The sequence below is a fragment of the Benincasa hispida genome, chromosome 3 (assembly GCF_009727055.1).
Source record: "Benincasa hispida cultivar B227 chromosome 3, ASM972705v1, whole genome shotgun sequence".
Classification (NCBI taxonomy): Eukaryota; Viridiplantae; Streptophyta; class Magnoliopsida; order Cucurbitales; family Cucurbitaceae; genus Benincasa; species Benincasa hispida.
This window is the reverse complement of record NC_052351.1, coordinates 29060014-29084589: the sequence shown is the minus strand read 5'-3', so window position 1 is coordinate 29084589 and position 24576 is coordinate 29060014. Positions and strand designations below refer to the sequence as shown.

The window sequence follows — 24576 nt, the reverse complement described above, 5'->3', positions numbered from 1 at the left end:
TCATGAAAAAAAAGACTTGAATTCTTAGTTCCTCCACCTATCCCCAAAGTTCGACTTATTTTTTTAAAATATTAATTATAAGTAGTTTGTTTATAAATTTAATTTGAAAAAATCAAGAGGTTACCAAATATTGTTTAAGGAGCATTTGAGATGCTAAGTTGGTTATTATAGTTAATGAATTTGTGTTTGGATAAAAAATAGTAAAGACCGTAACAAAAAATAAATAAAAAATAAATAAAAAATGAATAAAAAATAGTAAATACTGTAATGAAAAGGGTTTTGAAATAGTATTTAAATAATATACTTAATTGTTGATTACTAATAATTATAAATGTTATAATTATATTCAATATTCAAAATATGAAGTGAGCTATAATAACCCACTCTATTAAATACTAACTTCAATTGGTGTCCTAAGTGCCTCTAAATTATGATGAGCATCTTAGGAAAAAAAAAAAAGGAAAAGTATTTAATTTATATTCTTATAAGAAAAAAAATTACAAATATAGGATGTAACTTTCTAATTATTCCACAAATTCTGGTGAGTTGCCAAATTATAGTTATCCTTATTCGTGAATAACATTGAAGTTTGCTACCAAAAAAAAGAAAAAGAAAAAGCCATCTGAACATGACCAAACTAACGATGCTTTTATGAGTCAACACTTATTTGTTTGTTTCTCTCTTCTAATTTCTATAAATTGTTTCAATAACACATCATATTCTCTCACTTCCCTCATTTTTGTTCTTCTTTTTTTCTCTTCAGCCATTAAGGGAAAAAAAAAAAAATCCCCTTCTTTCTTATTTAAAATTTTGATTAAAAAAATATGGGTTCAAAAAAACCCTATTTTCTAGCAGTTTCAACACAGATTTTTCTAGCAGGAATGAGTCTTCTTTCTAAAGCAGCGTTTGCTTCTGGCATGAATACCTTTGTCTTTGTCTTCTACAGACAAGCTGCTGGAGCTGTTTTTTTCCTTCCTCTTATGTTCTTTTTGAAAAGGCAATTTGTTTTTTAATTTTTTTTTTAATTTTCTTGTTGATCCCTTTTGTTCTTACCATTTTTTTTTTAATTTTCTTCTTGGGTTTGCCAGAAAAGAGAGCCGATCTCTTTCTCTTAAAGATTTCTTGAAGATTTTCGCGATTTCGTTGATTGGGTATGTTTTTGTTTTATGATCAACATTCTATTTTCATATCAAATGGGATTAGGATAGAAAAAAATTATATTTTCTTATTAGTTTATTTTCTCATGAAGTTTATATGTTGGAACTTTTTTTTCTTTTTCATTTTTTTTTTTCAATTTAGGATGACTATTGGATTTAATGCCTATGGTGTGGCTGTTGATTATACATCTGCAAATTTGGGAGCTGCTGCATTTAATTGCCTCCCTGTCACAACATTTCTCTTCGCTGTTTTATTAAGGTACCATTTTTTTGGGTTAAATCTTGAATAAGATAAGTTTAACTAGTTAAAGACTGGAAAAAGATAATAAAAAAGAAAACATTTTTCAAGTTGGGACTATTTTGTCTTGGACATATACTTTTAGAAAAGTAGAAAATAAAGCAGAAAAAGGAGCTAATGATCTTTCTTTTTCACATACAAAACTTGAATCACATATGAAAGTGATTGCTTATTCATTTCTAGACTTTAATTTTTTGGGTTTGAACTTTACTAAAAATTTCATTACTTTGTCAAACGTTTTTAATGACATATAGGATGGAGAAAGTAAAGTTAAGAACAGTGGCTGGGATGGCAAAAGCTTTTGGAATATTAGTTTGCATTGGAGGAGTGATCACACTTGCATTCTACAAAGGTCCTTATTTGAAGCCACTCATCAACCATCACCTTTTGAATTTCCACAAATCTCATGCTCATCAACCTCATTCCCATTCTTCTAGAACTTGGATTATCGGCTGTTTTCTTCTCTTCATCTCCAGTATCTCTTGGGGTTTGTGGTTTGTTCTTCAGGTTGTTTTATTATTATTATTATTTTGTCTCTTTACTTGTTACAGTCGAAACTTCTAACAGTTCTCAAACTTTTGAAGTTGTGTTTATCTAGCTTTTTCTATTTTAGAATTTTTTTTATAGGTTAGTGTTTGCGAATTTCATTAGTTTAATCGGTATGCCCTACTATAATGGGTAGACTAATTTTGATCAAATTTAAGTGTTTGATGACATAAATGTTAAAGTAAAAAACATAATAACATTGTTAGAAGTTTATTAAATCTTATTTAACGTATATAGGCTAAACAGATAGATTCGTGATTCGTGAAGTCTCTTTAATTTTTTTTTTCTTTTTTTAAATACATACACAAAAAATTAAAACTTTTCTGTATAGTATATAATTACAAAATTAAAATTGTAACCTAATCATTATAATGTGGAGTAACTAATAGGAAAACCGTTAAATAAAGTAACATAATTACTACTTTTAAAGTAATTTAATTTTGCAAAAGAAAGTTCTTAAACAAATAAAAGCACTTTTTACTCTATTATCCTTAAAGTAAATTCAAATCTCTCATCTATCTTATACATATTGGATTGTGTTCTTTGAATCCAACAACTGTAGGATTGGAGGGTGAGACTTTTGGATCTCAAAAATTGGATTGAGTTTAAATGGGTTATGATTTTGATTGTTTTTAACAGGCTCATTTTCTCAAGACTTATCCATCACCACTGGAGTTTATAAGTTACCAAACACTGTTAAGTGCAGCTCAATCTTTTGTGATCGCCATTGCAATGGAAAGAGACCCTTCTGAGTGGAAGTTGGGTTGGAACATTCGGCTTCTTGCTGTTATTTACTGCGTAACAACACACTCATTAACTTTTTATTGCTTTTCAATTTTTTTGTCTTATTTTTTAAATGTTCATAAAACAAACCAAACACCGAATCTCATTATTATTCTTGTTTGACATAAAGAACCATTTTTAGTCATGTTTTTGTTTCTATTTTTTTAAGAATAAGGGATAGCTATAGATGTTCTATTTTCCCAGAGACTGAAAATTGAAGAACGTGAAACTAGAAATAAGAATTTTATCAAACAGACACTTAATTTGATTTTTTTTTTTCCTTGTCTTAACACAAAATAGGGAGTTCTTGTAACTGTTGTTTCAAATTTCTTGCAATGTTGGGTAATCAAAGAGAAGGGGCCAGTTTTTCAAGCCATGACAACGCCATTGAATGTCATTGCCACTATTATTGGCTCTGAATTGCTTTTAGGTGAAGGAATCAACTTGGGAAGGTTTGTTCATTTTCTTATTAAACCTTACTCAACTTGATATATGCCAAAATTAATTCCTTCTACTTTTTTTTTTTTTTGCCTTTTTATTAATATATATATATATATATATTTATTTATTTATTTCTTTTAATTCGATTCCCATTCACAAGAAAAAGTTATTCAGAATGCTTTTATGCAGTCCTTCAAAGGAAAAAAAAAAAGTAAAAAAGGGACGTTTTGAAATTTCTATGAACGATCATTTATGGCCAATGCTTTTGTTTTTGTTTTTATTTTTTAAACATGGCTTGTTGTAACCTCTAAGAACTATTATGAGAATAATTCATAAAATACGACTGGTGTTGATTAGGATCTCATGTTAAAAAGTTAGAAAGATGGAAGATCACACAATTTAGAAATATGACTTTCTTCTCTCATTATTAATTGATTCTAAAATGAAGTTTTTGGATTAGAGTCCATGGAAAAAAATTGAAACAAAACAAAGAAACAAAAAGGAATAATTCAACCCAAAAATGATTAAATACATACCATTTTTGGGAGAGGGGACTAGCTAAACAAAGATGAGAAATGTATTCCTGCCCTATATACTTCTTTTTAATTTATTATTATAATTGTTGTTATGTTATTATTATTATAATATAAATATTATATTTAAATTTCAAATTTCATCGTTTAATAGATAAGATAATGGATATACTTTAAATGAATATTTAGATTTAGTGTATATATATCAATATAATTTGATAGATAGTTATTTTACCTTACTATGAAATTTGAGTAATTTATTTCTAAATTCAAATTTTCTAAAGAAAAATAATTATTTAAGTGAAAATTTTCAATGAAAAATTAACTATAAATTAAAACCTTCGAGTAGTATTTATTTAAATTAATCAATTTTTATTTAATAAAAAAAACAAAATGGGAGAAAATATCTGCGAGCAACTTGGATTTCTTGTCGGACATCGGGAATTCCCATATAAATCTCTACAAAATTAAATAGAGAATTTTGTAGAAATGGAAAAGTCATTTTTAATTCCGTCCTATCCATAAACATATCAAATTGAGATAAAACTTCATGTTTAACTAATATAAAATTGTGTCAAATCTATTTAGAAAATTGAAAAGGTCACATTTCTCATCGTTATCGAACAACGTATACGTGTTTATCTTGTTAAGGAAGATTGAATTAAAAAAAAAAAAAAAAAACCCGAGAAGAATAAGAATATTTCATGAATAGAAATTTGTACTATATATTACATCCCAACCTTCAAAATATCCTAACCAATAATATTTTTCTTGTTATGTTGGTGATGCAGTCTCATTGGTGCAATTTTGTTGGTGGTGAGCCTTTACAGTGTATTATGGGGAAAAAGCAAAGAGCTCAACATGATTGATAATAGAAATAGTAATAATAATCATTCAGATGTATTTGTTTCACCTGAATTACCAAAAGATTTGTCAGAGATGAGACCAACTGCTGAGCCATAGATACTAAGTATAATTAATTATTTGCTAATTAAGCATATCATATGGTTTCTCCTTCAAATTGTCTTTAAAAGTTTTGTGTAGTATTTTCTAATATTTATATATGCATCAAAATTAGAACCCTTAAAGTAGTTTCTCAAAATTGTATCAATCTGTGTATATTTAATAGAAAAGTTGGATCAGAGCTCATATAATTGTTTTGTTGTGCAACACCTTTTGCCTTTGTTGAATTCCAACCCCACTAAACAACGATTAATATTAATACGTATTAATGTATCAATTATCTTTCTAAAAGTAAGCAGACTTACAAAATAATATCCGTCATCCATCATTAATATTTAAAATCTCAATTTAGTTATATTTAATTTTTGAAAATGAAGTTTATTTTCTCTCAAATTTTTATCATAATATTTTCATTTTTTTTAAATAAAAAAATTAGATTCTTAGTCAAATTCTAAAAACAAAAACAAGTATTTTAATTTTTTTTTAATTTTTAAAAATTTGATTTGATTTTTAAAAATAGTGATAAAAAGTAGACTTTAAAGTGACTCCTATTAATGACGTGTGAATCACCAATTTATAAAAAATGAAAAAGAAGACTATTTATTTGGTGGTTACGATGGACTTACTATTTCCTTGATATAAAATATAACTTCATAAAGTAAGGTTATTCTACATTATTCAATCTTATATTTAATCAATGGACATAGATTATCAGTGAGAAATTATAAAGAAAAGTGTTGGGAATGTTTGCTAGGCTACTAACTTTATGGATCTTACTAAAATATATTAAAAGTTATTAGATTGACAAATGAGTTGAAAATTTTGTATCACAATATTTTTTTTTAAGAAAAAAAAGATACGAAAAAGAAGATAAAAGGGAGTGGCTAAAGGAAAGCCACGGGAGAAAGGGGAAAATTACATAAAAGCAAAAAGGATTAAGGGAGATTGACTTAAGGTTGTAACTCGAGAAGAGCTTTGATATGTGAAACCAACATCTAGTTAAAGTGTGAATGTTTTCCATGTTAATTGTATCATGACAATATATAAAGTCAGTAAAGGTCAAAATGTACCCAAAACCCTTAATTGACTTTAAGGTCACTACTGTTAGAGTTAAACAGCATGCAACGGAAGTATCAAGGATCCATAAATATTCTAATTCACTAATTTTGACAAAAACTAAAGCATATTGTTCGTAAAAATGGGTTTTCAGAACATACCTTTGATGAACTCTTCAAGAAAATGTCTGTTCAGCTGCTGTCTTCACTTGATGTCAACGTGAACCACCTCAAAACCTTCCCTACTATGCTCTTGGAGTTTTAGGTAAAGTTGTGGGACTCAAAAACAACTTGTAGATGTGGAGAAACAAGGGAAGCTCACAACAGCAAGTTGAAGAAAACAACTTCTTCTTCACCAAGATTTTTCTCTCCGAGTTCTGTATCCATCTACTTCTCCAACAACTTCAATCTTCTTTATATACCAAGATGAACATGCAAAGAGATGGAGTGCATGGCTTGCAGCTCATGCTTGGAGAATCAAGGTAGAGAAGATCATGGTTTGTGTGTGAGCATAAAGATGATGATAATGAAAAAAACTCTTTTTCCATTATGTGCAACCCATGCAAACGAATTTCCAATTTCTTTTTAAAACAAAAAATGACTTTTAAATCATTTTAATTTAAAAATAGATTTTCTTAAATTAATTTAAAATCAAATATTAAATTAATTTTTGCACAATAATCATCTTTATATATTTAAATCATATTTAAATATTTATTCTCTTGTTCCGTTTAATTTGAACGTTGGACCTACAGATCATGGGCTTCAACGTTCCGAGATTAATTGGCTAAACTCATTAGACCGATCTAACTCCCATTCGTTAACTAATGGGTGATTCCACTAAAACTCATAGCTGAACTCCCCTCATTGTAGATATATTATGTCCACTCGTTCCACTCGATATAACATGATTAGTAAGTTAATCCTTCACAGGCTGCTCGTAATAACGGCTAAGTCGAATCTTTGTTTTACCCCTGAAATTACGTCTTGTTTCTTAACTTCCACTGATCCCCTAATGAACAATTGATTTGTGATCCAATCAACAAATCGAATTCCTCTCAGGCCAATGAGAGGGTGAGGCCTCTTGTTCAAGACCCAAAATCAACACTTAAAGGGAATAACCTCTCTACTAACCATAATCGGTTAGGAGTGAATTCTCTCTTGCACCCCATGTTCTCAGCTATTCATCCGATTTTATCCCCAAAATGATAAGCTTATTGAGCAGAGGCAATTGGTCTACTCTCATCGTTTGCAGATCAAAGAGTAATCCCGAACAAACAGGAGTTCATAGTTAGCTTAGGATTAAGGTTAAGTTACCTAGGTCATTGCTTTGAAATTGTCAGTCTTAAACAGTAAACAACTTTATAAAGTAAGAGTGACAAGTTTAGTGGTCCGATCTTACACAAAACTCATTTGCACAAGACACCCCCATTCCTCATGTCTCAACATGCACGAATCAGGATCACTTCGTATGTAGCACTTTACAACACTTTGTAACAACTGCAGAGTAGACCTCATCCAATAGTGTTACCAGAATAAGGTACCCAACCTTATTCATATACTATAGATCATTTTGACTATTTATTCAAACCTGATTCACTTGTATGTCTCCACATAAAGTTCAAGTACTCATATAATAATCAAGAGACTTAGGATTATTGGATTTCTAAAAAACAATATATTCAACAGCAACTTTATTGAATTCTCACAATAAGTTTTAATGTTTATCACTACTTCATTAATTAATCTTAAAATAAAAATTAATAGAAAAAGACTTGAAACTTCAGCGAAAAGAGATTTCTTAATCCACAAGATTAAGATAGGTTTGTTCTTTTTTTTTTTTTCTTCTTCATCTTTTAAAAAGTGATAAAGTATTTATATCACAATAGACCCTTCATTTCATTGAAAATAATTTCAAATATGTCAGGTGCTTTTCATATCGTAATTTAAAAGTATGGACACTCTTTAATAAAATGTGTATATATTATTAAATATAGATATGTTTGGACATGCTTTTGAACACATATTCAACCTATGAAAATTTTCAGACCACGAGGCAAACATTCAACCTTGCCTTTTTGAAAAACTAAAAAAAAAAAAAATCAAATTTATTATATTTAGGTAAATATGTGTGAATGTATTTCCCTTTGAAAGTTGAAAAGGAATGGTCTAAATTTATTGAACTTTCTAATGTGTAGTCAATAAAATCATAAACCCCACATATACAAAAATAAAGGGAAAAATAACTTTAGTTTTGATTTTTAGGCAGAGAACTATCAAGCAACTTCGAAAAAAGTTCTTTTCCCAACCGAAATAATTAGATCATTTATAATGACAAATAGGTTACAACTGATTTTTTTTTTTTTAAAAAAAGGTTACAAATAAACTAAGAATGTAATTTTATATATGAGAGAAGTATAATTAATTAATTTAAAGAAAATATGGTAGCATTTACATTTAGTTAAAATTTTAAAATGAAAATTACTTTTAACCGCAATTAAAAGAGAATTTTAAAATTTGGATACTTGTGAGAAATTTTAGAAGATAATTAGAAACAATATAAAGTGCATTTAAAAGAAACATTGAACCATTTTTTTCATGAGTATGTAATATACTTTGTTTGATGATTTATTAGTTTCTTAAATTCTTCTATCATTTGTAAAAAATTATAAATCAAACATCAACTTTTTCTTCTTTACAAAGTTGTGTCCCCACACTTTTTTTTTTCTTCTTGTCTCATGAACTTTCATCAATAGCTATTGGAAAGAATTCTAATGAATAAAATAAAATCCTAGCATAGCACAAAGACATGATAACATTAAAATAATGTTTCAAATATGACCTTATTATATATTTTAATTCTTATCATTACTTCTTGGCTTTGGGGTGTGGTGCGCTAATATTAAATGTGTCATTAATAATAAACTTGCTAATTAAGTAATTAATTATGTTATCCGTAAATTAAGTATACTTAATTCTTGTCAAAAAAAAAAAAAAAAAAAGTATACTTAAAGCATATGTTTGGAGTTTTAAGACACCTCTAAAACCAATTTACAAACCTTCCAAGTTTCAACTACCATACCTTAAAAATATATATTTAATATCGGGTTTGTGAAGCCAAAGTTAGTTAAATAGCTTGTATAGTCGGGAGGACGACATCGAGATATTATTAGAGAGTATTGCGATATTATCATAAATGACAAAGAAAATATATTACCGAGTTTATAATGTTAAGACAATATTGTTGTAAATATGTATTCAACATCGTCACACACCTCATTTAATATTTCATTGATGCTAAACTTCGTAGCGGTCTTAATATTATTATTTTCTTAAAAATACATCATTATAACATTTTTGTATGAGGGCTTGAGGGCATTTTATTTCTTTAGTGTAGCCTAAGAAATCATTATTTTTTTACTTAGAAGTAAAAGTAGTCATTTGTTGATCATATTATTGGCCTTCTTGAAGTGTGATTTGTAACATGACGTTGCATTGCATATAATCTTCCCATATACGAATCTTATTTTTCAGAAGATTGGACATAATCTTGATTTTAGGAACAATTTATGTTGTATTTATCTCCAAATTTTTTATTACTCTGTATTATTTACTAATTTGATCACTTCTCATCCTGTGGAAGAGGAGAAATATATTATTTGTCTATAATTAACTTGTTAGGGTTGCTCCCATTTTTAGAAGTTTTAGCATATTCATCATTTAGCTTGTATTCTTCTTAACATTTAAATACAATTACTCTTTTCAAATGAAAAACATTTAAATAAATACTTGCAAGTGACACAACTTGTAACATATAAATATGAAAAGAATTCACTTTGAATTGTCACATAATTGCAAAAGGAGAAAAAGAAATATTTGGACAAATAATGGTACTCTATAGTGAGTTGATAATAAAGCAAACAATAGTAGGTGGAAACAAAAGAAAAAATATTGGATGCAGCTTGACCCAAAAAGTTGGGCAGATTTTTTATTTAAAAAAAATGAATTATTTTTTTCTTACTACGTAAAAAAAATGGAATATAAGATTAGGTACAGCTTACTCATTACGAGAAGTAAAATAATCATAAATTTATTTTTATACCAAACAAGAAGGTCCCAATTCAGCCCTACCAAGATTTAGTTGATTCATTATTATTCATTTGTGGGTAGTGTGGTACCATACCACAAAAATTTTCTGTAAGAATTATAAGATATATTTTTTTTTTCCAAGATGGGACTTTTAATCCACTATGGTCTGTGGTGTTTCCCACTACTAATTCTTCATATTTGATTTACATTTTTTCACCAATGTCACTGATATTTAAAAATTGATTTTAAATAACACACGGCAAATCTACAAGAACATTATTGATTTATTTTAAGTTGAATTTAAACAGTTTCTAGAAGTTGTAGTATAAGGTCCATTAGTTTAGTTCATACATAATCAGTTTGGACTTGCTTATGTGTTAAAATGCATTATATATTTGTTGATTTAGAAGTGTGAAATATGGGACGTTGAGAGTTATTGGGTTCTTTTAAGATTGAATAATAATTCATTTAGAGGTGGGGCTTAGTTCATTTGAGAACCATAATACATTTAAAGACTAAGTTGCATCCATTTCATAAGCTTAAGTGCCATTAACAGAAGATTTTGTTGAGCTGTATATTTCTCATAAGAGATTGAGGGGATTTATATGATTTATCAAGGGCAAGTTAGTTCATATATTTGAATTGTATAGTATTAATTATAAGCATGAATGAGTTTGTTTGGGGACTATATAATTAATATTTCATTAAGAAATATGAATGAATTTGTTTACCAGCATTCATCTACCTTGTGTCCACTTCCAACCTAAATCTACATATATTTACTAGAGGTGTATACTCTTATTAAATTATTATATGAACCAAATCCAATACATTAATTAAATGTCAATATGACTATATCTTATTGAATATACAAGACATTAATGTTCTATATCATCTACCATTATTGAACTCAAGGAAAAAAAACATATATAAATACCTCAATAATGTATATGTGGCAAATTGAAGCTAAAAAATAAAACTATATGCACTAAATTAACCCAATGTAGTTTGTAATGAGTAAGGATAAATTTAGTCATATCCATTGTAATTACTTAATATCTTAACACTTCTCTGGACTTAAAAATTTTAAGAAACTTAATGAATATACGTAGGTGAGAGAATTGAACCTCTAACTTAAAAATTGATAATATAAGTATCATGTCAATTGAGCTATGCTAATTTTAACTGTTCTTATATCATATTAAATCAAAATAATTTCAATAATAAAAATTGATACATGTTAAATCATCGATTAACTAAAAAATTGAACACGATGGTTAATGATAAATTTAATTATATATGTTTCTTAAAAGTAATCTCTTTGGCTTATGAAAACAGAAACACAAACAACCAGAAAAAAGTAGTTAAGAGAAGTAAAGAAGGCAGAAGGTGTGTATTTTTCCCCCATAACAACCAAAAAAAGAGGATGAAAATGAAACAATTCGATCTTGGTTCCTCTGCTAATTAATTAAGGGATTTTTTATTATAATAATTTTAATTTCTTAATTGCTAATTACCTTAACTTCTTTCTCTGTTTCGGTTGGTTTCTCCGATGACTCTGTCTTTTCAGGAGGAAGATCATTTTCTTTGGTAACTTCCTTTTTGATTTTGTCTTCAATTGGTTCTTCAATTTTTGGGTCATCTTCTTTGTTTGACTCATTTGGGCTTTCGATTGATTTCTTGTTTTCTGTAACAGAGTCGGAAACTGGTGGCTCCGGCTCCGGTGGGTTGTTTTCTGACGGCTTCTCCTCCGGCGGTGGTTTTATTATTTGCTTTGCAGTTTCCGGTGGGGTGGTGTCTTGCTTCTCCGGTGGATTTTCATCTTCTGTCTTCTCCTTTTCATTGGACTCCTTCTTACCTTCCTTCTATACAAATCCAAATTATTACATTTAATTCAAATCTTATGTGTATATTTATGTATGTATATAAAAATGTTAGAAAAATTATTTTAAATGAAAAAACTGACGAAAATATTTATAAATAATAGTAAAATATAACAGTCAACTTGTGACATAATGTGATAAATTATTATCTATGTCTATTATGACATAGATAGACAGATATAATAATTTTCTTGCAGATAGACAATTAGAGAGTGAAATTTTGTTATATTTATAAATATTTTATTTGAAAATAGTCTTAAAATATTTGTACCAAAAAAAGAAAAAGGAAAAAGAAGAACTATTTCTATTATCAATTAATTTTGAAATAAAAACTCTATTTTTTATTTTTTATTTTTCTTAAAGAATGATATTTTTGAGAATTAAGTTTATAAACCTTCATAGTTATGATTTCTTTGCTTTTATTTTTTTTTTATTTTACATTTATAGACTATTTTTTGCAATAATTGATTTTCTTTTAAATAAGTTCAATAAATTACTATTTAAAATATGCAAAATGCTCAAGAATTTTATATTGAAAATTTTCATTTTTACTTTTGAACTTTATAAATTAGAGAAATTTTATCATTAAAATAAAATGAAAATTGAAATACATATTTGACATCAATCATAATATTATGGATTGACATTGATAATTATTTGAAAAAACGTGATTTTGTAAATGATTTTAATTTCTATTTGGTAACTATTTGTTTTTTATTTTTTATTTCTAAAAATTAAACATATAGACACTATTTGTACATTAAAATTTCTACATACATTATCAATTTTTTACCAATAGTTTAAAAAACTAGGCTAAAATTTTAAAACTTACAAAAGTAGTTTTTAAAATCCTATTTTTGTTTTTAGAATTTAGCTAAGAATTCAATAATGGTACTAAAAAAAGATACAAATCATGATAAGAAATTAGGAAAAAATAGACTTAATTTTCAAAATAAAAAAAACGAAATGACCTAAATCTTTTGACTTAAAAAAAATGGGAAGAATGAACTTAATCTTTTATTTAGGATTGTAATAATATTACATATATTTTCTATTTTTTTTTCACATTAGTGTCACGCCAATTTACATATATTTTGACGTATCTTATATTTTTTTAATAACAGTTTCAATCTTATATTTTTTTATAACAATTTCAAAGTTTAAACGTAAGAATCGTTTTGAAAGTCTAGAAACATTTCATATAATTTAATTTAATCTTGATTATTTATATAATTTTTTTCAAAAGAATGCAGGGTAATATTTAATGAAAACAGAGAGTCAATCGATTTAAAAATTAAAAAAATAAAAAAATAAAATAGCTATCTAATTAGCTAATTCATACATTACAATTTTTTTTTTCTTTTTTATGAACACATACATTACATTACAATCCAATAGTGTTGATTTAAAAGGGGAATTTTTTTCGTGCTACACCGTAGTGTAAAAAATGTAGTTAAAAAATGCATAAATTTTTACTCTAAAAATCAGTGATTCAAATTCTACCTCCCACGATAATTGAACCGAAAGAAAAAATATATATATATTTAAAATTTCCTACGTAACTCCAACTTTTACTCAATGGAATGAACTAGCTTTTGATAGAATAGGCATGTAGACTTAGCCGTCAGATGTTGGGCCGGCCCAACTTGAGTCCAAAGAACAGTTAAGGATATTGGGCTGGGCCTTGAATTAAATTTGCTGTTTTTATCTCTGACCAAAAAAACTCGGAGACTCCGTTTTTGGGATTTAAATCTAGTTTCATTTGGTTTTTAAATTTAAAATACTATATATTTTACTCATATATTTTGAGTTTAATTTTCCTTTAGTTTTTAAGTTTCAAAATGTTACCTACTTACCCTTGAGTTTTGTGTTTAGTTTTCATTTTATCTCTATATTTCGATATTTTACAGTTTTACTTTCGAAATTTGGTTGATACTTACTTTGGTCTTTGGTGGTAATTATTAGATAATTAATTTAAGATAATTATGAATCAAAATTTTAAAGGTAATTGTAGTAGTAATGAAAATGAAATTTTAATTAATTAATAGACATTAATATTAAGGACCAAAATTGAAACCAACGAATCAAATGGATACAAAACTCAAAACATAAGGCAAAAATATAACATTTTCAAACATAAGAAACAAATGGAAATCCAACTCAAAACTTAGGGATAGAAGTGTAACATTCTGAAACTTATTAGAGATCGAACTGAAACTAGAAGACCAAAAAGACAATTTTACCCCAATTAATTTGCATCCCAATAAAATGACTTAACAAGAACGAAATCAAATAGAATTATAGAAGAAAAGGAAAATGAAGAAATAATATTGAAAAAAATATGTTAAAATAAACTTAATTCGACGATAATTAACCCAACATTTTGGTGCAAGAATAGAAGAAACATAGGTATAATAATTAGACAAAGGAGTTCGGTGGAAAAAGAAAAAGAAGAAGAAGGTCCAAAAAAGGCAGACAGTATTTATTTAATTAGGTGACAATGGGGAAACCAAATTATAGAAACCAACAATGGAAAACAAAAACAAAATTATGGAATCTTTTTAACTTTTTGTCTTCCAGCACACGCCCATCTACTGCCGCTGCTTCTCCTCATAATACTCCAAACCCATTCCACACCTCTTTTATTTTTCCCTTTTTTTTAAAACAATATATTATTATATTCTATAGACTAATCTAATTTCTAACCTCGAAATCAATAACATAAATTTTATGTCAGTTAAGTTATATTCATTATTTACTTATTTGTATCTATTGTTTTCATTTCTTTTAAATCTTGTCAATTTGGTCCCTCGACTTTAAAAATATTCATTATATTCCTAAATTGATAATATAAATTTTATGTCTATTAATTTTTTTATTTTTTTGGGAATATTGGTAATAGAAATATTTAGATACTTAGAATTATAGATCTCTAGTATCATTAGATGACTAGATATGTTTTTTAAAATTTTTTTTACAAATTTGAGGAGATACTTTGATAACTTTGTTTATTTCGTAGGATTTCTACTCGAAAATGTCTTAAATTTACATATGTTCCAAAGCTTGTACGCTCTTTATTGATTTAATTAATTTAATATAATTTTAACTTATATAATGTACTTGTTTTTATTGATTTGAATTTCTTTCTAGATTGATACAATTTATATTATTTTATGTATTATTTTTCTCGACAAAGTAATATATAATGATTTTATAACTTTTTATAAAATAAATATTAATTTGAATTTGAATTTAAATTTCTTGTTAAAAAAAATAATAACAACTACACATGGGAATACAAAAAACTCATGTTTTGGGATGATATCCAAAATTTTCAAGATACCCTCTATGTGAGCATCGTAAAATGCTCGAGAATCTCCAAATGTTATGGTATCTTATAATACCGTAAAATAGACGAGGTGATTCAAATGCTCTTAAAACAAAAGGCTCCTTAATTATATGTTTAGTCCATACTTGAACTTTCAATTTTATTCAATAAGATTCTTGAACTATTTGAATTTTTTTTTTTTTTTTAAAAAAAATAATCAACAGACTTACTAGGTACAAAATTGAGAACTTTGTTCTATGAAATATTAATAGACTTACTCTCAATCACGTTTTTTTTTTTAAATCATCCATCCATCAATTCTATTATTTGATTTTATTAACATACTAATGTAGTCTAGAAATTGAATGGACGGTTTTAAAAGAAAATTTTAATAAATAGTCTAAATTCATTTATGAATTTAATTGATACAATCATAAACCAATGTTTTTTCTAATAATAACTAAATTAAAGAGACTAAATTGATAAATTACGACAATTTAGAATTTTAGTTAATGAAATGCTAAAGTTAGAGTATAAATTGATATTGTATTTAACTTGTTCAAAATTTTAAAAAAATTAACGAAGCTAATATACATATAATTGAATTTTGGGTCTCCCATACCTATCAAATGGTAAGTCTAAAATTGACTGATTACACATTAAACAAACATCAAGTAAATTAATAATTTAACTTCTTTTTTTCTAATGATTAATCAGCTTTTACAAAAACGAAAAAACAGTAAATTTTGCCATCTGGTTGTTCTTCAGAAATGTCCAACCAAATGATTTTTGTAAAAACAAAAAAGAGAGAAAGAAAAAGAAAACTGCAGCTGACAGAGAAAAAAAGGAAAACAGAGCAAATGAAAGGAAAAAGACAACTACCATTGCTTTACCACACATATCCAATATTCATCAATAATTCTTTATTTTTTCCTTATTTATTTTCTCTTTCTTTTTTTTTTTTCTCTCAAATTTTCTCACCATCCAAACACATTCTCAGAAACATCTTAAAAAATAATGAAATCACACCCATCATCATCAACAACACACAGATTAATTTTTCTTTCTTTTTTTTTTTTTAAAAAAAGCAGATTTTATTAATTACGAAAAATTTGTAAAAAAAAAAAAAAAAATACCTGATCAGTGAACAAATGACTTAAAGAACGTGACTTAGAATCCACCTTGTCATCATCGACGATCTCCGTGGCCTTGCCATCGCCGACATTCTCCGGTTTAGTTCCGGCCGCCACCTCCTCCGGAGAAGGCTCCGGCGCCGGTGCCGGAGCCTCGCCGGCCTCCGCCTTCAGAACCTTTGGCTTAGTGGCACAAGCTCCCATCTTTCTTTTCTTTTCTTTTCTTTTTTTTCTCTGTATATGAAATGAAAGTGAGAAACAGAGAGAAAATGAGGGTAATAATTTATAAAGAGGGATTTCGGCAATTTGAGATTCGGACAATTGGTCAGAAACAATGAAAATACAATTTTTTTTTTTAATATTTTTTTTAAAAAAAACCCTAAACTGAAACATTTATGCTTAGAACGTATATGTACAAAATATATATGAATATGAAATTGTATACTCACAGGCTGTAAATTGTGTATTATTCAATTAAAAAAGATTAATTAGAAATATGTTTTAATTTTCTTTAATTTTTAATAAGAAGGGTTGACGAGAACAAGGGAGGAAAATGTGAGAGAAAGAAGGTGGGATTTGGGAATATTATAGCATCTTCAGCAATCAGTTTGTTGTGTTGTGTAATGTTACAAATTACAGATTGGCATATTGGAAAGAGTAATATTTAGGGGCATTTTAAACGTAATAAAAAACAATTAAAAGTATTTAAAACATTGCCACGTGAGAAACGGTGGTTATATAATTGAGTGAACGGCATAAAGGTAGATACAATTTAAATATGCACTTAGTTATTTTGGAAAAATTGTAGAGGATGACTAGAACCAAGAGACCCAAATGAAAGAAATAAAAATCTTTGGATATTTAGAATCTTGTAACTTGAAATTTTAGATAGAACATTCCATGTGTAAAATATTATAGTTGGACAATTTGATCATTTACGCGTAAACTTATATTTATAAATATTAGTGTATTCCACATTAATATTAGTAGGTTCTACTCTATTGATAAAAACATGTTAATGTGACACAATGAATTTAAAGTTTATAGAAATTTTTATATTCTCATAGTACTAGAAATTTGTCCCATTATTAAGTAGTTATGAGATCTAGATAGATCTCTTGACTGTTGAGATGGTTCTTCACAACTTTCTGGTCCTTCTTTACTCCTTATGGAAGCTAGGTCGTTGGCCTGTCTTTCCCCATAATTCTTTCGAGGTGAATTCTAATGCAGTTTTCGTTAATGGCGAGGTGGGAATTAGTTTAATTGTTTGTGATTTAAGGGAGATGTTATTTTGGCCATGGAGAGATATTTTTCTATGACTTAGTCTATTGAGTTTGTGTGGTCATCGTCATGTTTGAAGGTCTCTCCAAAACTCTTAAAGCTACATCTTCCTTCTCTGGCCTGAAAGTGACTCAAAAACCTTTTGGAATCTTTTGGTTGAAAAATATAGATATGCGAATGAGGTTCAGATGTTCGTTGATTTTATTCGTGATCTTTATCATAGGAGCTCTGTTATGGGATTCATATTAGTTAATCGTAAGATTAATTATGTTGCTCATGACTTAGTTGTCCATGCTTGAAGACGTCGTTGTTCAGTAATATGGCTCGAAGATATTCTTCCTTGGAAAAATTCTATTTCTTTATTCCGATTTGTTTTAATCTTTAGTTTTGTCTTGGTTTTTTAAACTTTTTTAAAAAAAAAAAATGCCTCACTAGCTCAAGATCCACTTAATTGGCTTCGCCACTATTATTTTGGGATGCGTAATTTTCCTTTATACGGATCTTTTCTTTTCTTTTTTCAATTACCAACGAACTCTAAATTTTATTCATCAAAAGAAGTAAATATGTAAATAATTAATTAATTTACATTATCTTCTACCATCTCCTCTAACTCTCTTCTTTACAAAACTTCATATTTTTATCTTTAGAGTTCCAAAAACTTTGAGTATTTATTATTACTAATTATGTTTTTTAAAAGTTCATAATTTTAATTTATAGTTTTGTTTCGCCTCTTTTAAGATGTATCTTTGGATATACATTTTGAATGGGTTTGTTAGTACAACGAATTTTTGGAAAAAATGAAAGGACTATCTATTTATAAATAAATTGGATTAGTTCTCGATTATAATTATAACTAAAAGAAAATGAGAAAATAAATATGGATAATCATTTGATCTTAACTCTAAATTTATCTTTTAAAATAGCGTAGAATTAAAAATTTATGTGGTAAAAGAAATTAAATACTGATTCCTTGTTAGAGAAGTAGCATTTAAAATAATGTAGGTTCACAAAATAAGTTTACACTAATAAATCAATCAATGACGGGTCAAATTATGAATGAGAGTAGTATCTACTATAGTATTATTATAAATTTTTTAATTTGTGTGTGGGAAGAGAAGTTAGAAAGTAGATATAGAGATTAAAATTAAGCAAATCGAAAATATAGAGACCACAATGGTATTTTAACCAAACTTTTATTTATGTAAGTTCTGCTACAATTATTTTTTAAACTCTACATTATGTTCCTACTAAGAGAATGTTTTCAATCACATTTAAATATTAAATATGATAATACACAATAATAATTAAAGAAAATACAATAGTACAAGCAAATATAGCTATATGGGAGAATCAATAAATCTAATAAAATGGAAAAAACTGGCCAATCTATTATTTAAGGCCGGCCTTACTTCTCAAGAAAAATAAAGATAAAAAGTACGTGTACACATTTATTATACTTCTATTTTTATACAAACACATTCATTATATTACTATTATAATTTGGTTGCGTTGGGCTCATTAAAGCATAGAAGCAAAGTTTGTGGGCAGCTTATAATTAAAAATAGTGGGTGGCCATTATCATATGATTAATCAATTCATCCAAGAAAAGATAATAATAATTCATCCAACAAACTCTATTTAATTTTCATATAAGATCTCCCAATAATAAACTTCAATAAATGTGAAATTAATATCTTAATTAGTTAAATTCCTTTAAAGATACAATGCTATAAGGCATAAGGATAGTCGTCAATCTGAATATAAGGTAAAATCATCTGTTATTGATGAAAAAAATGTTAAAGGTTCGAATCTCCATCTTTACGTATTATTGAACTAGAAATTTTACATTGAATTGTTTTGAGCATGATTGTGTTTCATCATGAGTATTGTTGAAGATTTACCGATTATCTTTATATTTTTCCTAAGGCAGTTTCCAAGAATTTTCACAATTGTCTCAAATGAAGTCTTAATATTAATTTTCTAGAAATTCTTTTATTATTTGGCTTTGCTTTTAAAAAAAGAATTCTAACCTCATTTAGGGTTGACACTTTTGTTATTTGAGCAAGTCGTTTTCTATTCTATGGCTGAATTGTGCAACATTGTGTCTTTGCTCTCTACTCATATTCTTCTATGCAAGTTCTTCATCCATTGAGTGTAACACGTTGAAGATAATCACGGTCTTAGGGGGAGCTCAAGCCATCACTATCAAAAAGGGATTCTCACAATCTTAGGGGGAGCTTAGGTCGAACTGTGCAACATTGTGTTTTTGCTCTTTACTCGTGCAAGTTCTTCATCCGTTGAGTACAATACGTTAAAGATAATCACGGTCTTAGGGGGAGCCGAAGCCATTGCTACGGAGAAGGAGTTCTCTATCTTAGGGGGATCTTAAGATTTCTCAGTGAAGAGAGTTAGTTAATTTGAAAGAAAGATAACAACGTCGAGAGGAGTCTCACACATTGCGGGAAGCCGAAGTGTTCAACACCAGTATTATCAAACTTGGGGGAGTCTAAGTGCATTTAAGAGGGAGTTTCACATCTAGGGAGAGTGTAGGTGATCAATAAGTTGAGCTCTACATGAGTCACTGCAGTAGTCGTGTATTACATATAAGTACTTTATTGTAAACTGCTTAACTTATTCATATAAGTGGATTATCTTTCCCCACCTCACTACCCTCAAACGTAGGTGGATTTCACCAAACTGAGTTACCAACTTCTGTGTGTCTTTATCTACTTACTTGTTGTTGATATCTTATTGTTACAGTTGTTGTCTGTGCTTTTCGTTTAACATCTGTAATTCGAACGACGAGTTAACCTGATGCTTTTTCAAGTACCAAATGAATGAATAAGTTACAAGTTTTGTCTTGGTTATCATGTGATATTGAATTGTGTGCTAAATCATCTTGTTAGCATATGATCTAATCTGCTCTAATAATATTGGACCAAACTACTTTTTTACGGTTAGTCTGAGCATAATTCGATTGGTCTAGACATATCTCTCTCTCAATTTTATATGAACGCTATTGAGCTCAAGAAAAATGGTTACAATACCATTTTGGTTTTTACAAACTTTGAAACAGTTTGTTCGGTTTTAGTTTAGTTTTACAATATATGAAAGTACTTCCAAATTTTGTAGTGAAAATGTTTATATATAGATAGTAAAAAGTTATTTTAAAAAAAATCAATATCAACAATAAACTATTATTATGAACTAAAATTTTAAATTTTTTGAAATTACATGGACTGGACTAAAATGAGATGTTTGAAAATATAGAGACTAAAATTAGATAAATTCCAAACTTTATGATAAAAATGATATTATTCAATTTTATAAGTTAATCGAAACTCCTCCAAACATTCAAAACTCACACCTTCATAAATTTTTTCAGTAACTCGAACATTTAAAATTATTAATAATAAAATCCTATCACTAAAACAGGGGCATATTACTACTCATTAATCAAGACTAAAATGACATAATAATTATAAAAACTATATAAATATTAAAACCAAACAAAATTAAAAGGACAGGCATCTTATAGGCCAATCATAAAAAGTGAAAAGCTAAAAATGAAAAAATTAAACTAAAAGGAAAAATTGAAATGACCACCATTTACTCTGAAAAGCCTTCCATAAAGTCATAAAGTTCATGGCAACCATCATACGTTATATTTCATAAAGGGCTGAAATTCCAATCAACTATTTATCCCACCCTTTTTTCTCAACCATCATTTTGACTATTCCTTTTTCCAATAAAAGGGTTATGTAATTATATTTAAATTTGACTTCCCAATAAAATTTACTTACTAGTCATCACACCATACATTTTTCAGAATATAAAATTTGAAAAAAAAATACATTTTTTTCATTTGTAAACTTTCTCTAAATACAGTATCAATGAAAAAAAAAGCTGATTAATTATTTACATTAACTTGATTCACTATAATACCGAGCACAAGTTAATTCAAATGAGCAACAATAAAAAAATCCAATGATGAAATGAAAATTAAAATGGAGTAAAATCAAACACCAAAGAATGAACAATCCCAATCCAAAAATTGCTATTTTTTTTTTCCAATTTTTCACCCAAAAAAATTAAGAACAGAGAAGAACAACAGAGGAAGAAATCATAAAGCCATAGATGAAAATCAAGAACCCAAAATACAGAGCCCAATTCCTCTTAAACTTACCCAAATAGCTCTCTGGTGGTTCTTGGTAATGAATCTCAAATTCCTCATCCACCAAGCCCCCATCGAACCCTCCGCCGGCAGCGGCGGCGGCGGAAATCTTCATCTTTATCTCTCTGAGGCGCTCAGTGGCGAAACCCAGAGTGAGCTTATGGCAACGGCGCTGATACTTGAAGCCATTGATGCAACGGAGAGTCTGAGCTACAGAGACATAGAAACTGAGATGGGAAATGGAGAGGAGAGCAATGGGGATCCAGCAATGGCGGCATTCGAGGCGAGGGGAAAGAGATTGGGCTAAGAATATGAGACCCAGGAAGATGAAGAAGAGCTGGAAAAGCTTGTGAAGCTCTTTCTTTTGGAGATCTATGGCGCGTTTCTTCTCAAGGGTCTTCTCGAAATGGAGCTGGATTATTGTGTTGAGAGCTTGGAGAGCTGTATCTTTGGAGATTGATGGGTGTTGTCGACTCTGGGTTTCCATATCCGCCATTGATGAGGAGCTTGGTTCAGAGTAAATGGATGGGAAGTGGGAAGTGGGAAGTGGGAAGTGTGGTTTGTAGTGAGAAACAAGAAAGGGGGATCCAATGAGAATCCGTGAATGATTTTGTGTAATTTTGTTTTATTGTTTTGTTTTTTTTTTTTTGGGTTGTTAACAAAATTTAACTAATATTACCATCATGTGAGAGAATTAAATACATATCATATATAAATATAAGATTATTAGAAATGTTTGCAAAATCGAAGAAGGGTATCTCCATCTCCGGTCTCCATTTAAATATTTATTTTTGTGAAATTTCTCATTTAATTTTAGAAATGGTAAGAACTGAGATGAGCCCGAGTTCTTCACAAGTAACTGTTCCCGTTATTACTTTTTTAATAATGTTAATAATATTGAAGGTGTTGTGAAATTGAGGAATATAACAGAACACAACAGATATGAAGAAAATAATATATGATAATAAAATAAAATAACTAAAATTATGAAAATTTAGTGGAAATTTGAAGTGAATTTCTCATCAATGTATGTNAATATATATTTAAATATAATAAATAAATTAATATAATATGATATAATAATAAACTAAAATTATAAAATAACTAAAACTATAAAAATTGGGCAATATGGAAATGTAAGTGGAATTTTGAAGTGGATTTTATATGATTTTAAGATCCACTAAATACCACTATTTATAGGCAAAGTGGCAAGCAGGATGTGGTCTTACATGGATACCAAGTATGAATAACTACAAGACACATGGATAACGTAAAGATTGATACATGACTTTTAGGACATTAAGCAATGAGCATCTATTTATTATTATAATATTTATAATACTCCCCCTTAGATGCTCATATATATATATGATCTAGCCTCGTAAAACCTTACTAGGAAAAATCCAATGAAAAAAAACTCTAGTGAAGGGAAAAGAGTACATATTTCATATAATATATACTCCTAAAAGAATACAATATATTCACTCCCTCGCAATTTTTCAAAAGTTGTGCTTGGTAATATCTTTGTAAATAAGTCTGTTAGGTTATCCTTCGAACAAATTTGTTATACAGTGATGTCGTCATTTTCTTCAAGATCATGAGTGTAGAAAAGCTTCGGTGAAATATCCTTTGTTTTATCTCCTTTAATATATCCTCATTTGATATGGGCTATGCAAGCTGTGTTGTCTTTGTATAATATTGTTGGAAAATTTTTATCAGAAGACAAGCCACATGTTTCACGAATGTGCCGAATCATTGATCTTAGCCATACACATTCTCGACTAGCCTCGTGAATTGCAAGAATTTTAACATGATTTGAGGAAGTGGCCGTTATGATTTGTTTCATAGATCGCCATGATATAGCAGTTTCTCCACATGTGAACAAATAATCTGTTTGAGATCTAGCTTTACATGGATTAGATAAATATCCAAAATCTGCATATCCAACTAGGTCAAAATTTGATTTATTTCAATAACAAACCCATATTGATTGTTCCTTGGAGATAACGAAATACATGCTTAATTCTGTTTCGAAGTCATTTTGTAGGAGAAGAACTATATCTAGCTAATAAATTTACTGAAAATGCAATCACTAGCCTTGTATTATTAACAAGAAACATAAGTGCACCAATTTCACTAAGACATGGTACTTCTGGATCAAGAAGTTATTCATTATCGTCTCGAGGTTGAAATATATCTTTCTTTATATCCAATGAATGGACTTCCATTAGAATATTTAATCGATGTGCTTTGTCCATATAAAATCTTTTCAGAATTTTTCTTGTATTAGTTGACTGATGAATAAATATTCCATTTGCTAAATGCTTAATTTACAAACCAAGGCAAAATTTTGTTTTTCCAAGATCTTTCATCTCAAATTATATCTTAAGATATTCGATTGCCTTTGAAGGCTCTTCAAGAGTTCCAATTATATTCAAGTCATCAACATGTATAGTTATAATAGTAAATCTTGTTTGTGATTTCTTTATAAAAAAATATGAACATATTGGATTATTTTAATATCCTTCTTTCAATAAATATCCACTCAGGTGTTTGTACCACATCCGTCCTAATTGTTTCAATCCATATAGTGATCTCTGTAATTTTATTGAATACAATTTCTAGGGATTTGGTGTATATGTTTTCGGTACCTTAAATCCTTTTGGGATCCTCATATAAATATCATCATCAAGAGATCCATATAGATATGCTGTGACTACATCCATAAGATGCATATCCAGACTTTCATACATAGTTAGACCAATTAAATATCTTAGTGTAATTGCATCCACTACTGGAGAATATGTCTCCTCATAATTAATTCCATGTCTTTCTGAAAAACCTTGTGCAATAGTCTTGCTTTGTATCTTGTGACCTCATTATTTTCATTTCTTTTTCTCATAAATATCCAT

At 28.2% G+C, this 24576-nt stretch overlaps 3 protein-coding genes across 6 annotated transcripts; 1 reads left to right on the top strand and 2 right to left on the bottom strand.

Moving 5' to 3' along the window:
- The first annotated feature begins 718 nt into the window (after window positions 1-718).
- LOC120074693 (WAT1-related protein At5g64700-like) lies at window positions 719-4928 on the top strand. Its single transcript, XM_039027908.1, has 7 exons — window positions 719-997; window positions 1089-1151; window positions 1300-1416; window positions 1710-1962; window positions 2641-2799; window positions 3085-3236; window positions 4550-4928. The coding sequence occupies exons 1-7, from the start codon at window positions 825-827 to the stop codon at window positions 4719-4721; spliced, it is 1089 nt and encodes a 362-aa protein (XP_038883836.1). The 5' UTR covers window positions 719-824; the 3' UTR covers window positions 4722-4928.
- A 6210-nt stretch (window positions 4929-11138) lies between these two features.
- Window positions 11139-16784, bottom strand: LOC120072883 (fibrous sheath CABYR-binding protein-like). Of its 4 annotated transcripts, XM_039025413.1 has the most exons (3): window positions 16659-16784; window positions 16213-16443; window positions 11139-11730 (listed from the first exon to the last, which is right to left on the bottom strand). In XM_039025413.1, exons 2-3 carry the CDS (start codon window positions 16411-16413, stop codon window positions 11368-11370), a joined length of 564 nt encoding a protein of 187 aa, XP_038881341.1. In that variant the 5' UTR covers window positions 16414-16443; window positions 16659-16784; the 3' UTR covers window positions 11139-11367. The 4 variants fall into 4 exon arrangements, with proteins under 4 accessions (XP_038881341.1, XP_038881340.1, XP_038881339.1 ...); XM_039025412.1 differs by lacking the exon at window positions 16659-16784 and having other exon boundaries at window positions 16258-16569; XM_039025411.1 differs by lacking the exon at window positions 16659-16784 and having other exon boundaries at window positions 11139-11727; window positions 16213-16567.
- A 4623-nt stretch (window positions 16785-21407) lies between these two features.
- LOC120074230 lies at window positions 21408-22277 on the bottom strand. Its single transcript, XM_039027283.1, has one exon. It carries the CDS (start codon window positions 22158-22160, stop codon window positions 21582-21584), a length of 579 nt encoding a protein of 192 aa, XP_038883211.1. The 5' UTR covers window positions 22161-22277; the 3' UTR covers window positions 21408-21581.
- Between the last annotated feature and the right edge of the window lie 2299 nt (window positions 22278-24576).

Coding starts and splice junctions, on each gene's coding strand:
- LOC120074693 (XM_039027908.1), top strand. CDS start 825: ATGGGTTCAAAAAAACCCTATTTTCTAGCAGTTTCAACACAGATTTTT. Junction 998..1,088: donor CTTATGTTCTTTTTGAAAAG/GCAATTTGTTTT, acceptor TGGGTTTGCCAG/AAAAGAGAGCCGATCTCTTT. Junction 2,800..3,084: donor TTCTTGCTGTTATTTACTGC/GTAACAACACAC, acceptor AACACAAAATAG/GGAGTTCTTGTAACTGTTGT.
- LOC120072883 (XM_039025413.1), bottom strand. CDS start 16,413: ATGGGAGCTTGTGCCACTAAGCCAAAGGTTCTGAAGGCGGAGGCCGGC. Junction 11,731..16,212: donor GTCATTTGTTCACTGATCAG/GTATTTTTTTTT, acceptor GGATTTGTATAG/AAGGAAGGTAAGAAGGAGTC.
- LOC120074230 (XM_039027283.1), bottom strand. CDS start 22,160: ATGGCGGATATGGAAACCCAGAGTCGACAACACCCATCAATCTCCAAA.